This window comes from Ambystoma mexicanum, chromosome 14 (genome assembly GCF_040938575.1).
Source record: "Ambystoma mexicanum isolate Mex_15411 chromosome 14, UKY_AmexF1_1, whole genome shotgun sequence".
In the NCBI taxonomy this organism is placed as follows: domain Eukaryota; kingdom Metazoa; phylum Chordata; class Amphibia; order Caudata; family Ambystomatidae; genus Ambystoma; species Ambystoma mexicanum.
In genome coordinates this window covers 81,661,621-81,676,363 of record NC_090940.1, presented here as the reverse complement: position 1 = coordinate 81,676,363, position 14,743 = coordinate 81,661,621, and the positions used below count along the sequence as shown (strand labels likewise).

The 14,743-nt window shown below is 49.4% G+C and overlaps 1 protein-coding gene across 1 annotated transcript in view; it reads right to left on the bottom strand.

Annotated features, from left to right (window-relative positions):
- FAM98B (family with sequence similarity 98 member B) overlaps positions 1–13,985 on the bottom strand; it is a 308,354-nt gene extending 294,369 nt beyond the window's left edge. The window contains exon 1 of the mRNA XM_069638554.1: positions 13,688–13,985. Coding sequence (XP_069494655.1) covers positions 13,688–13,725 — 38 coding nt within the window. The 5' untranslated portion in view covers positions 13,726–13,985. The remainder of the gene's footprint in view (positions 1–13,687) is intronic.
- Between the last annotated feature and the right edge of the window lie 758 nt (positions 13,986–14,743).

Sequence of the window (14,743 nt, the reverse complement as noted above, 5' to 3'; positions counted from 1 at the left end):
TAGTCGAGGGGGCACGTCTCCGTCCCCCCTGATCGAGTTTTGGCTGGTGGCAGTGGAAACTACTTTTTATATTCGACCGCGAATATTTCCCTATGGGATTTCCCATTGTTTTAGGCTAACACATTTAATTATTTATTTACGGTAGCCTTAAACATACCGCCGGTTTATATATTTATTATTATAACTCCGGTTGGGACTTTTTGCCAAAACTTGATTCTAAAATGGCGTTGGCGTTCGCCTCTGTAACTCTGACCCAAAGTGGAGCCCTTTGTTCCACTTTTGGCGGGCTTCTCCACAGAAGCCCTCCAAAGTGGTGCCACTCTGTCTGGGGTACTTAGGAGGGGTGGAGGGGGATTTAGGCACCCTGGACTGAGTTACCTTGGTAACTCAAGTCGCATTCCGTCCTGATTGGCCCAAGTGGTGAGCCGGCCGGCTCACCACTTAGCATGTTTGAGTGACAGCTAGGCTGGGTGAATGGGGGTTTGCTGCATAAAAGCAGGGCTTTGGGGACTGGAACTTTAGAAGTCGCCACAGGACCAAGAATCCGACGAGGGAAGAGCTGAGCCGACCTGCTTCGACGACACCACCCGGTGGAGCCCTGCTGAACCGTCTCACCACTTTTCCCGACGACCGAGGAGAACTCTTAACGGAGTGGCTCCTTCCCTTGACTGGTGGGGACAACCGGTTTTCACCTTCTTTCCGCTTCTCGAGGTATCTCGTGGCCGCCTTGCCAGTGCCAAGCACCCCGGCAACCGGAACCCCACCACTTTTACCCCAACCACGAAAGTCGGTACAACCCTTTAACCGGAGGACTCCGCGGCTGGTTTCTTCCCGGGCAGTGCAACGACCCTCTTCTTCTGCTCTTCAGCGAGAACTTCTTCTCCCCTGACCGACGTCGAGCCTTGCTACCACTGCCTGGAACTACTGCCACCGCTGGAGGATCCTTTCCGCTTAAGGTACCGTGTTCCGCCTGGCTTCCCTTGCCACCGACTGTACGGGGTAGATTTAGCCCCCGGCTTTCGAACCTGGGAGTGCCTGGAACACCCTGGCTAAACTTTCTAAGCCACTCTAAATTCTTTCTAACTCTTTGCAAGACTTTGAATCCCTAATAACAGTGTGATCTTGGGCACATTTTTCGCTCCGGCTACTCTAAGAGTGGGCCCTGCCTAGTGACTTTTGCTCACCTGTGACTTTATGCTTCTTTGAGCCTATTGCAAGTGTTCTGGACCTTAGAGTGGTGTGTTTAACCCATTTCTGTTTCTTTTTACCCCTTTCTTGAACCTACTAGAGTGTCATCTAACGTTAAGCGCTCACCTCTGTTTTAATTATGTGGTGTTAACCTAGAGTTGTCTAGATAGGAATAAGGGTTGAAACTGCTTTCATTATAACTGTGTTTGAAGTGTTTTTACTATATTTTGCTAGAGTGATTTCAACTTATGTGTGTTTAATAAATAAATAACTATATACTTTTGAAACCAAGCTCTGGTCAGTGTTTGCTTGTGCTATTGTATTTGAGTACCTATTGTGTATACTTTGCATACTGCCTAACTCTTCTTGAGGGAAGTCTGACTGCTCAGCCACAGCTACCAGGTAAATCTGGGTGGTGCAGACTGCTACCAAGTGGGTTTACTGCTATACCTGTAGTCCTAAATCTTTTGCAGTGGTCCCCAAGGGAACTGCACAGGTTTCTGCCTAACATCAGGGCACTGTACAATGGACTGATACACACGACAGTTGCACATGAGTGGCAGTGTCAAACTTCAGACATGGCATCACACTCCACGACACACATGTAATTTCAACTCACACACATGAGCATTTCCACAGCAATATTGCACCAGGCAGCAAAATCCATACACATACAACAGCATGAACAGCCGAAGGTGAGCCTGGCATCACAAGAAACACAGGGCGTGCACTAGACATGCACACACGCCACCACACTTCCATGCATGTGTACATCTCCTCCAACTGTCACAGTGATGCGTTCGCCATACATGTCACATCTATCATTCAGCCTTCTACATATCAGTGTCACGTGAATCCATGTTGCATCACAGTTGCACACTTGTCAAATACACACACATGCACACAATGCAGATACATGCAGCAGGAACCACCATCCATGTGTGACACCACAACCATGCCAACGTACATACACAGAAATTCAAACATGTGTGCTCCCACACCTGCATTTGCACAGCATGCTTACCAACACATACACCATCGATGTGTCTCACACCTAAGAGGACTCACATGTGGCAGCCTCACGCCCCTGTTCATACACATCCCTACATGGCCCTATGAAAACACATGTGCAACCTGCACACTACTGGCACACCACACTTACAGCGTCCAATCAGTATGCATGTACACTTACCGCTCGACTCCAGACGGGTCTGCCTCTCAAGGACCTGGACGTGGAGCGGTGGGCATATGTGTTCCAGGACCCACATTTGGTGGTCGGACAGGTGGCCCCGGTGCCCCTTGGCATCCGCTGCCTTCAAGAGGCGCCGGGCCTTGTTGAGGGTCCTGGACCTGAAGTCCTCCCAGCGCTTCTTGACATGTTGTAAGTCGCGGACTGCCACCCCCTCCGTGTTGATGGCAGTCACGATGTCCATCCAGATCCTGGTCCGTCCTTCATTGTCGGCGCACAAACTTCCAAAGAGGGCATCATACTGCCCCAGGACTTGCTCCACCAGGACACCAACTTCCCTGGCACTGAAGCTGGTGGCCCTCTGCCTCTCTGGCTGGGGGTTTCCAGTGGTGCCAGATGGTGTTGTGCCCGACATGGCAACCCCAGAGGCAGGAGTGGGTGGGCAACTGGGACCTGGGGCTGGGCTGTGGAGCGATGGTATCCCAGTCAGGAGTCTTCGGTTCCAGCAGGGGTGGTCAAAGCAACTGCACCCCTGGCTAACGTGCAGGCAGAAAATAGCATGGCACGTGGGCAGCAGGCAGTCAGGCAGCAGTAGATGGCAGGTGGGAGCGTGCTCAGGGCTCTGGGGGGCAGTTATTCAGCCTTCTGGGCAGGAGCGTGGTCTTCCGTGTGTTGTTGCGTGGCCAGCTTCATAGTAATTTGGCACATGAAAATCTTGCACGTCAGCGTGTAATTCGAGGAAAGGCCCTTCGCGCGTCAGCACACGTACGCAGTTTCATTGGACCAAAGGCCCTTAGCACGTAAGCGTTTCTGTGACGTGACTCGCGCGGGCGTTTCCCTCATGACGTGGGCATAGTGGTTCAGTGCGCATGGAAAAAAAAACTGCGGGTGAGTGCATGTAATCCAAGGAAAGGGCGTACGCGCTTAAGTGACGTGCGCAGGCGTTTCCATCAACACGGGTGCATGTTCATCATACACATCCAAAAACTGCACGTCCGAGTGTCAGCTCGTGTAATTGGAGGAAAGGGCCTTAGCGCATACACGCGCAAGTGACGCTGTATGTGTGGGCCGCTTGAAAAGGTACGTGTAGGACCCCATTCCCTTGTACGTGCTTTTCGTGGAGAGCGAGTGGGTGAATTCTGTACTTCTTGACGGTTCACACGCGATTACTTCACAGCGCTTCAAGTTCGTACTCCTGTTACCTCTGACAGCGTTCTTTATTTTTTTGGACCCTTTTCCTCAAACAGCCTTCACTTCTTCTTTTGTCTTGTCTCCTCAGACAGCATACAGTTCTTCTTTTGGCGGGGGTGTTGCCTACACGCGCGCGTTTTTTTTTCAGATTTCTTTTTCCAGGCAGACGGTTAGTCGCGCTCGCATTTACCAACTATGCTTGCCCCATGTGCCGCGTACCCCTTCAGAGGTCATTGTAGGCTGCGTGTAACACGCGTACGCTTGTTTTTGTGTTTCTGGGTGCCACAGCGTAGTGCGGGTTAATTTTTCCACGCACGTGGTCTACGAGGGGTTGCGTGCACGTTCATTTTTGTTTTCGGGGTGCCTGTGCGTTGCGTGACCCGTCATCTTCCCCCAGGGGTCACAGACAGCCTTGCTAGAGCACTAGGGTACGAATTCCATCTAGTACCCTACCCCTTTCACCCCCAATTGCCCAGGACAATTGTTTACTGCTACTCCCATACGCACAACATCATCAGTACCATGGTTGGGAGGTGACCAAGCAGTAAGGGAGGCAAAGGTGGCCGACCTCCAAAAGGTGGACATAGTGGGCACGGTAGGGGACATGGCCATGATTTGCAGGGTGCCCCTAGACCCCCCATGTGTGGAGGACCAATCAGGGACACCCATGCCCCCCCCCATGGTTGAGGGAAACGTGGCTGACACCATCCCAGCTCAGCCCTCATTGGACCAGCCCATTGTGGCACCTGACTGGCACAGGATGACTCCCAGGCTGACTTCCAGGTCAAGTTGGTGTCACCAGGCCACGTGGATCTGGGGCAGCGATGTCATCTGCTGCCCCAAGTAGGCAGGGTGGAGAGGCTGCAGCTCTATCCACCCCAGCTCTGAGTCTCCCAGCTGGCACAGTGTCGGTCCTGGTCCATCAAAGTGACGTTGCCCCTGCCAACATCACACTTCAGCCAATGCGTACACCAAAACCTATGGTCATTGTGCATTCGCACAATCCCAGTACCCAGTCCACCTGCGCTTCTGCCCCTACTGACCAGAGCGGCGCAAGCCATTCAGGCTCTGCTCCACCTTTGAAGAAGAGGAAGAAGGGTGCTCTGGCACTACAGGCTGAGACCCCAGACACGGCTACACAGTCCGGCACGTGAAGGAAGCCTAGCCTTAATGACCCCGAACTTTATGCACTTGTGACCTATGTGTCAGCACATAGCCGCAAAATGTTGGTGACTACAGGGTGCAAGACCACACCTGGTCAACGTAGGGCACACAAGCAGACCATCGCGGACCGCATAAGTGCCCTTGGATTTGTGAGGCGCACAGCTGATGACTGCTACAAGCGGTGGAATGACCTGAAACGCAGAGCAAAGAACAAGCTGGACTCAAATCATGCCGCTACTCTGGTGACTGGCGGTGGGTATCCACAAGAGGACAACGAACTCACTGAACATGAGTCTGCTGCTGGGACCTTCGAACACAGAGGAACAGATCCAAGGTGTGGGAGATCTAACCGATTACGACGCATTGTCCGGTGAGTGCCCATGCGTGTGTGTGTAGTCCATGTGTATGTTGTTTGGGTGACAGGTTCTGATTGAGTGCCAGGTGAGGGTGTGTACTCCTGAGTGTTATGGGTCACCCATATACATTCACGTGCATTGGATTTGGGTATGACTGTATCCCTTCTGCCCACAGTTGCCAATTAGGCCCACATTAGTGCACTTTAACTTGAACTGTCATCTTGCAACTACATTGTTCAGATTTTGTAAGTGTTCATTCAGGCTAATTGTTTCCACTCTCCCATTTTTACTATGCATTTTTCTGCCCTATTGCAACATTTGTGATATGCTTCGGTCATTGTTTACAGCCCACATTGGGCCACTATTTTTACCTGGTTATGTTAATGATTACACCATTCAGGCCGATGGAGTATTGGGCTGCAGACATTTTTTATTAGGGCCTGTTTGCATGTGGAACATGACAAATGTTTCCTGTAATGTTAAAGTGACCAACCATTGATCAGCCCACAATGACTGCATTATTGGACACTGGATGTGTTTCAGTGTGTGGCACATGCATATTTAGCAATACTATTCAGCATTAATCTTTGCATCATGTCGATGTGACATGGATGTGTGACAGTACTCATTCACTGACATATTGCTGTAGTTTTGTAATTTATTGTGGCTATGCTACATGACATCTGTGTGGTGGCATGTGTCATGTATGTGTATGGGACATGCCACTCACTGCCTGATGTGTGATGCCAGCGCTATCCAACATGCTGCAAATGTGTTGCTTTTCCATCTTACTCTCAACAATGTCTGCCTTTTTGACTCCACTTCCAACTCTTCGACAGTGCATGCATGGCAGGGTTATAGTCATGTGGGACATGTGTAAATCATGTACTGGATCTCTGGCTTGTCATGGCCTATATGTGTGCTATGGTGCTCATGCCTATTTCCATTTGCTGTCCTTCATGTTTTTGCAGGTCATGACGCACTTGATGCTGTTGAGGTTGAGGAGATGGTGCAGACCCAGGAGGAATCTCAGGCACGACCAAGCACCAGTGGGGGACGTGGTGTGGTGGCGAGTGAAAACCCAATGGTACTGCAGACCATGGGGTGTCTCTGGGTGCACCTCCCCAGACCTCTATTCAGGTGCTGAATCGGATGATGAGACTTATGTGCCGTCGCAGGTAAGTGTTTCTGGCAGGGATTCTGTTCTGTCCAACCCACCTGCACCAGGGGTAGAACCCACTATGGTGATGTCAGTGTAGGTAGGTCCGCCTTTGGCGGTTACGGATGCAGGGTCACACTCCACAGCATCCGATCCTGTTCCTGGGCCAGCAGATCAGAGGGGGAATGCAGTCCTGCAGCCTCAGGCAGTGCCAGCACAGCAAGGTGCAGATCGCCTTGCCCCAAACAGGTGTGGTGCCCATCGACGCGGTGGCCATGCGCCACCAGGCAATACTGTATGGGAAGACTCCATGTACGGTATGGCAACCCAACAGGCAGCATCAGTAGAAATGATGGCTCAGGCAATGGAGAGGGTGGCCACTTCCATTATCCCCCCTGAAAGGCAGATGGAGCAACAACAGCAGGCAACAGACTCCATTTGCCAATCACACAGGGAAGACATGTTGGCGTCCAACAGGGACCGACGGGCGGCACTGGAGACTCTGCGCGAATCCATATCAATATAGTCCCAGGGCCACAGGGAAGCCCTGAGGGTAGAACTACATAACCTCAGGCAGACTCTGGTTGAACTTGAGGCTTCCAGTAATTTAAGGGCAGAACAGCAGCTGGAGCAGCTCACACGTTCGCTCTCAGCTGAGCTGCATGCAACACGTGAGGAGATCCAGGCATCACGCGAGGCCATGCGTGCAGAAATGCAGGCAACCCGTGATGTGCTGCATGGGGATCTCCGCACTTTAATCCTCCAGAATCAGACCTTCCAGACCCGCAAGCTTGCTGCCATGGAGGACCATACCAGGGCTTTGCGTGGGCTGCCTCCCATAGTGCCACCACCTCCTGATGCAGCAGTAGAGGATGAGCAGAGCGACAGCAGTTCTCCCACAATGGCATAGCCGTGCAGGTCATGAGCCCATTGAGGTTTTTTTTTTTTCGCAACATCCACGCAGGTGGGTGTTGGTGCGCACCCTGTCCTCGAACCTCCTGGGTGGCCTCCCCCACCCCCCCACCCCCCCCCCCCCCCGGTCCCCACATGGCCATTTTTTTTTTAACAGTGTGTTGCCTTGTGTGGCTCCCATGGGCATCCACTGTATTCCGGCTGGGTTAGATGCTTGGGTTCGTGAGACACACACACCCCTCCTGCTTCCCATTTCCATGGGCTTGCAAAAGGTGTGACCAAGTGACAGTGAATTGCACAGTGACGTTGGGCTCCCATGAGCTGTGTGGGCAGTCTGTAGTCAATACTGTGTAGACATCCCTAGTGGATATTGTTGTTGTATTGTACACTGCATGGTGTATTGATATGTGCTTGTGCATCCATGTCTTCCTCCGAATTTGCAGGTTCCTTCCTCAGGTCTTCACAAGGCAGTCTCCTTTGCAGATGCAGTTCATGTTGTATGCAGTACACTGAGACATTTGCTTGGCAGCAACACTCTTGGAAGGGGTCAATGTGCTGGCGTATTCAGGTTGTAAGACTACCACTACTTGAATTTAGTACTGTCATGTTTTTGCATTTTTCCATGGTTTGTTGCAGCATTGTGTTGGTGGTAAGTATTTGGTAATGTGTGCTGTTAGTTATAAATGACTGGGAGCATATTGTGTGTGGGCAGTTTCCATTAGGGACAATGTACTTTGTGACACTTGTGGCAGGTCTTGTGCATTGCTTTGTTTGCTTTCACATTGCATGACATGCCATGGTGTGTTTGGTGGTGGAGCTGGGGAGGGGTTGGGTGACATGGCGCTGTTCTCATGTTGCATTTAGCAAGGGGGTAATGAATTTAGCAGCATAGATGTATATCTTTTGATGACACAGCATTGGTGGTGTTTGGGTAGGTAGGGATGCACACAACACTTCCAGGTGAACAATCTCAGGCTGGTATGGTTGTGACAGTTGACTGTCCCTTATGTCATCATCAGTGATTGTCAGCTGTTATGTGCCAGGGCTGTGTGCACTCCACAGGGGTGTGATTTCATGTGAAGTAATTAGCCACCAGCTACGTACGGGCTGCCTCACCACGTAACCTTTCCCCTCCCATGCGCAGGCGGGCGTGCATGTGGTTGGGGATGTGGGGGCACAACCATGTCCACTGGCAGGCCCCGGCGTGTTGCAACGTTGTGCAGGACACATGCTGCCACTATGATCCTGCACACTACTGGGGGAGCGTATAACAGCTGCCCACCAGAACGGTCAATGGAGCGAAAGCATGAATTGAGCACTCCGAATGTGTGCTCCACTATGCCCCGGGTTGCAATATGGGCTGTGTTGTATCTTACCTCGGGTGGCGTGGTGGGGTTCCGAATTGGCGTCATCATGTGGGTGCTCAGAGAGTAGGCACTGTCCCCTGGGGAGGTAGTGATGGGTATCATTAGTGGGGTTGTGACATTACTCAGTATCTGACATGCATGCATGTGCAGTGGCATTTATACTCACCAAGCAGCTATGTATCGCCATGCCGCCCAGCTTCTAGGTCCCGGTTTAGGGTTGACATTATGTAAATGAAACTGTCTTGAGTGGACCCTGGATAGTTGGCATATACTGAGGTTGGTCCCTTGGAATCACATACTACCTGCACGTTGATGGAATGCCAGTGCTTGCGGTTTCTATAGATGTGCTCAGATGCCCTGGGGGGACGTAGAGCCACATGGGTGCAATCAATGGCACCTAGCACTTTGGGGAATTGTGCCACACCGTAGAAATACTGGACGGCAGCCTGCCTTTCTGCAGGTGTTCTGGGCAGGTATATGTGCCTGCGGACTGATGGGCGTGCAGTCACGATGGCCAACACCTGGTGTAGGCAGCGTGACTGCATGGCCTGCGACACCCTCCCCCCTGCGACACCCTCCCCCCCAACTATAGCACTTGTCCGCTGAAATGATCCAGTGGCCAAGAAGTGCAGTACATTGAGGACCTTCTCCAGGGGGCTGAGTGCTTAGGAGCACAGGGTGGGTGATGTGAGGTCATCCTCCCACTCACTCACCAGGTCTAGTATTATGTGAGGTGGGAACCTGTACCTCCCATACACCTGGTCATCAGGCATCCCAAAAAGACTGGTTCTGGGTGTTAACATTCTGGTCCTGACTATCCTCCTCCTGCGGTATCCCACGACCACTGCTGCTAGGAACGGTATATTCATCTTGGCGTCTGAGCTTGTTTGTTGTTTGCGCGCACTTTTATGCTGCACGGGTCCATGTACGCCTGCTTCCTGCTGGCGTACGTGTTTCCGGATTAGCGTGTCTTATTTGGGGCACGCATTAGCCCCGTTCCATTCCATGAATACGTGTTGTAGACGTGCATTTGCCTCCTGTACTTCCCCCTTGACGCCCACATTTTCATGCGTTGTTCCCCATTCCGCATGTTACGCCCCCTGTTCCACCTACTTTTGTTGTGTGCGCTGCGCTATGTGCACTTAGCGCACGTGGTTAGGAGACGTGTGCGCCAGCGTGCGCCACGCAGAATTTTAGCACACATCCAGGGATTTACACGCGCACGGACTTCCATGAATCGCTGTGCGCGGGTTTCGCTGCGATTTTCGCACTTGCGCTGCGCATGCTTTCGCCGAAAATTTCAGCACACATTAATTCCATGAATCGGTCTGTATATCTCTCCCCAGATAGAAATAATTCAAGACCATTCAACTCCCCAATCATCCAGGGGTATTTGAACTCTGCCAGCTGGAGTCAGAGGGAGAAAGAAAGTTACTTGAAGTCTTTCATCTAGCATGTCAAAGGGAAGTCCTCATTTCATCAACCCCCTAGCTCTTGGTCCATCTAACCAAATACCTAAAACTGTCCCTCTTTTCTAGAAAACTTAGCTGACTGGGCCCTTTCCCCACTGGATGCCTCACCTGAGGCAAACCGCTCAAAGGTCAATGATGATTCCTCCGATTAATGTCCCTGTATACAACGTAGGGATCTTGGGGGAGTTGGAAACTACTTAGATGTCCTTCTCGTCTGCACTCTTATGTATGCATGCATGCATGCATGCATGTGTGGGATTTTATAACATTGTAGCTGGAAAGAAACAGAGTGCTAAACATAACGGTCGCCCGAGGAGTGCGGGGGGATACAAGTGTGCAAGCAGAGGAGCTTGTATGAATGGAATGGAGGGGTGAGGGGACGCAATAGGTACGAATGGAGCAATCAGCAATTACTGAGACATTATTTAAAAAATAGGATCTTACGGTGTCATTCTCATGCCATTTTGTCCCCTCCCAAAAGTCATTTATCCTCTGTGTGCGTCCTAGTACACGCATTTCTTTTTCATCAAAATCCTGTAATCCATTTGCAAGTTTGTTCCCTCAGGACACACACATGCTGCCACAAATCAACTGAACAGAACACAGACATTCTGGCCTTTTTAGGTGATGGGGAGATGCCCCATTGGTTGACTAAGCCTGAAAGGCGAACCTCCAAAGTCCTATGAAGCTAATTTAATGTACCGACTGCAGGCTGCAGAATGCACTGTGCAGTGGGTACCCACACAATCTACGTCAATAGCATTGCACTTCCAGGTGTGCGGCTGCTATCCAGCCTATATGGTTCCAGGAATTCCTTTGGTATGCTCTCTCTCAGCCTTGAGGTGAAGACAGAGAAATGTGTGCACTTTGAGAATTACGGTTTTCTGTAGGAAAAAAAGTGTACTGTAGATTTACAATGCACCTGGGTATGAGCAAAATATAATGTTCTTCGTGTTGGCCTGTGAAGTGATCACAATATGGCAGTTGGATAGCAGTCCACCTGTTTATTATGAAGGTAAGATCATAGTTACAGGCCCCACAAATACATGTTAACTCCTCGTCCAGTCCGCATCCTGCTTAGAACTCCATACACATTCTACCAACCTCAACACTACACAGCACTCTACCTACCATTACACAGCTACAGTATAGGCAATGGCAAAAGCTGTAATAACAGTAGGATACAACAACCTGCATAGCTGGCCAGCGCTGCGCATGGAGATTTGAAGATAAGATGTCACACAACCACCCCAAACGCAGGACATCAAAAGGACTATGTAAAATGGAAGCATATTCGAGCCGTCTTGTACTGATGGGAAGAGGAAGACTTACTGTGCCAACAACTCTCTTGGTCCATGAAACTGGACTACTAGGACATTCGGGTACTTGTTGGAAACCAAGACACGCACCCTCTCCACTGGACTGCAGCCCACAGGCTTGCCTTGAACATGGGCCCCCCACTCCCACCAACTTTTTTTCTGCCTTCCATTTTGGAGACAAGACTTCAACAAGCAGTCACTTGTCCCATCATACCGTACCTTTCCCACCTACCACTACAAAAAGAGTTCCATCTGGGTGCTGCTGCTGTACAATGCACATACACAAAGACACTGTACATTTCACTGTAAACTCTGGATTGAGAAATGTTAAGCAGACCTTTCTCTATAACACTTACCAAGTAGTTAACATGTTTAACTAATAGTTCCCAAAGGTTTGCAGTGATAATATTGAATACAAAACGAATGAAATAAATAACAAATGGGAAAAATAAATAAATAACTTTGAAAAAATCTAAAAATGGGGTTGTGAGAAGGAATAGTGATTTTGGGGGTGGGGGAAAAAGTATTATTAAAAGGGGGGTAGGGGGGTAGACTTGTATTTGTTATTTTTTCATTAGTTATAATCACATGTAACCTTCCCAAACAGTCAGAAGCAATTCTCTTCTACAAGCAGTTCATCTATACTCTAAACATTGAGGAAAACACTAAGAAAAACCTCACTTACTGCTTGTATTATTTACATTTTTCATGCACTGTACATGTCTGGAGAGATCTTATTAAATGCTTAAATATGGTATTTGGAAGCAGTGCGAATGCTCGTTAAATGCTTAATAAATGCCTTTAGTTTTGAGCATGGAATCTAATGTTTATTTATCCATTCCAGCCCCCTTTCAAGCAGAGGGACAGATAAAACTGAGAACCAACAGAGAAGGGGACCACCCGCAAGAACTAAATTGACAATGCAAGGATGAACCAACCACAAGCGACAATCCAATCAGGACAGAACAATAGCTAACAATGCTGACACAGACAGCAAGCACAACAACCTAACCCACTACCCAGCATCCTCCTGCCAGACATGACAACATATCATGTGTAAACTGCCAATCCAACGCAACTTTTCTTCCACACTATTCAACAATTACCTCACGTTCACAAGATAGCCATCTTCAAATCCAACCCCACCATATAAGCAAACCCAATAGCCAAAACGAGACCACTAGTGCTACACTAAGAAACCTGCACCTAAGCCAGTAAGTAGAAGATGGAATGCACTACAATGACATACAGGAAACCCAAGCAGAATTTCTGGAGATGGATGGACTTACATCCGAAAGGACTAACACACACAACCAAAATCAACTGAGACATAGGTGTGGTGATTGCCTTGCATCAAATCTGCACATGATAGTAACGACTGAACGATGTTGCACCCAGGGCATGGGTCACAACTAGACAGATCCATGGGAACCAGTTTGCATCACACACAGACTGGGATGGAAGGACTGGCCTGAGTAACAACAAAGATAGAATTGTAGAGACTGACTAGCGTGACTTATTGACAGAGAGGTGAGAGGCAGCCTTGCGCCATGCTGAAACAAGATCACTGTAAGGAAGGCGTTCATCTAAACCTTGAAAGACACACACAAGGAGTGTGTGTCTCTTCAGACAACAATGCTAATAACCAACCCTACTAAAACCTCACCCCTCTGCATATCCAAACTCTAACTAAACACAACCATACCTCTAAAGCCACAGTAACCTGCACGCACTTCACTACACTGCAACAACAAACAAACCACACACAACAGATACCGACCGGATACCACATCAAGAAGCTCAGCCAACGGTGTTAACCTAACGGAAGCTGGCAACAGCACATCACTGCTCCCTTGCTCTTTCTCCAAACTTTGTCCTACTAACATACCCCAGCCCACCGCCCTTATTTTTTTCTCCAGATCCGCCAGAGCGTCAGGCGACCACTCCAGTGGTGATAGTGCTCGGTATTAATATCCTTTAACATTAACAGAGTACTCAATGTGCTTCAGTCATCACATTAAAGTCTATCTGGATAACAACATTGTTTTGAGGGTTTGCTGTGTGAGTGGTCCAACTTAAACCGATCTGAAACCACTGCCTTTCCTTGGGAATGAGAAATGATCGTTAGATCTGCATCCAGTTAAAAGCAAAACTGCATTTTGGCCACCGGCTTAGATCATGCTCCACATTCTTGTAAGCACCCCCGTTCCAGCCAGAGTGTTGTTATAGATCCCACGTCTCCCCGCTCCCCATCACTATCTGGCGTGGAGAATAACAGCGCAGCACGAGAGAGAAGTCTGAATCCCGCGATTCATTGCGAAGAACAGCGCTTCTTTCTTCCCCGTTACGAACCCCACTCGTCGCACATACCCTAACGCCTCCAGTGTGTCCAGCAAATCGGCCTCCATGGCGAGCCCGGCTCCACAAATTCACACACAGCTTTCAAAGCATGTGTCACCATAACACTCGTCCGCCCGGGAACATGGATCCCACCGAAAGTTCCGCTCTGCAGCGAGACCATCAACAAAAGGCAGTATTGGCCACGGCGTTCAGATGACCTCGGGTGTCAACACGAACTGACGACCCCCTAGACTGGACCAGCCGAAAACGCAGCCTTCAAAAATAGGTGAATGGTGGGGAAAGCATTGAAGATGCACGGTCGGAAGAGCAGCCTCTTTCGACCCGGAAGCACTACTTCAACCTAGACTGCACATTGATCTTTAGGCTTTCTTGAAAAGCTCAATCGCCTCTAAAAATAAAAGGCACACGAATTATTATATAGCCTTTCATGTCTGAAACCTCGGCCTTCACGGAGTTTTCAGGAATATTTACAATTCACCTAGTCTGCAAAATGAATTGCCACACGTATGTGAGCTTTTCGAATTTTGAACTAAACAAAATGTTGTCTTAACAAAAACAATAACATTTCCATTTCTAGAGATGGCAAGGCCAAGATTTGATTATGTTGGGGGTGGGGGTGATCGTGGGGGGGTTCGTTTGCATCCCACAAACTTCCCTTATGCCACATCCCAGCCAGGGAAAAGTATCGACTTTTCCAAAATGTCATTGAGTCATTGCCTCTAGAAGCTTATCCTGTGCCGTATCTCTTTACTAAGTTACCTGCTCTCTGCAACTGGTTTCAAACCTGCCTACATTTGAAAATCAATGCATACATGCCAACATTGGGACGTACCTTGGAGGGAGATTTCCCCAAGAAAATCGGAGACATGCATTTTCCCATAGCAATGCATTGGGGCTATGGTTATTTTAGGCGGACTCTCCCGCCTAAATCGGGTGGGTTGGCATGTATGGAGACTGTTGGAAAGCTAATGAAGAGTACCCAGGGATCAACCATACTCGTCCCAGTATAAGTGAATGTTGGAAAGCTAATTAAGAGTACCAGGAACAAATAATACTCGCCCCAAT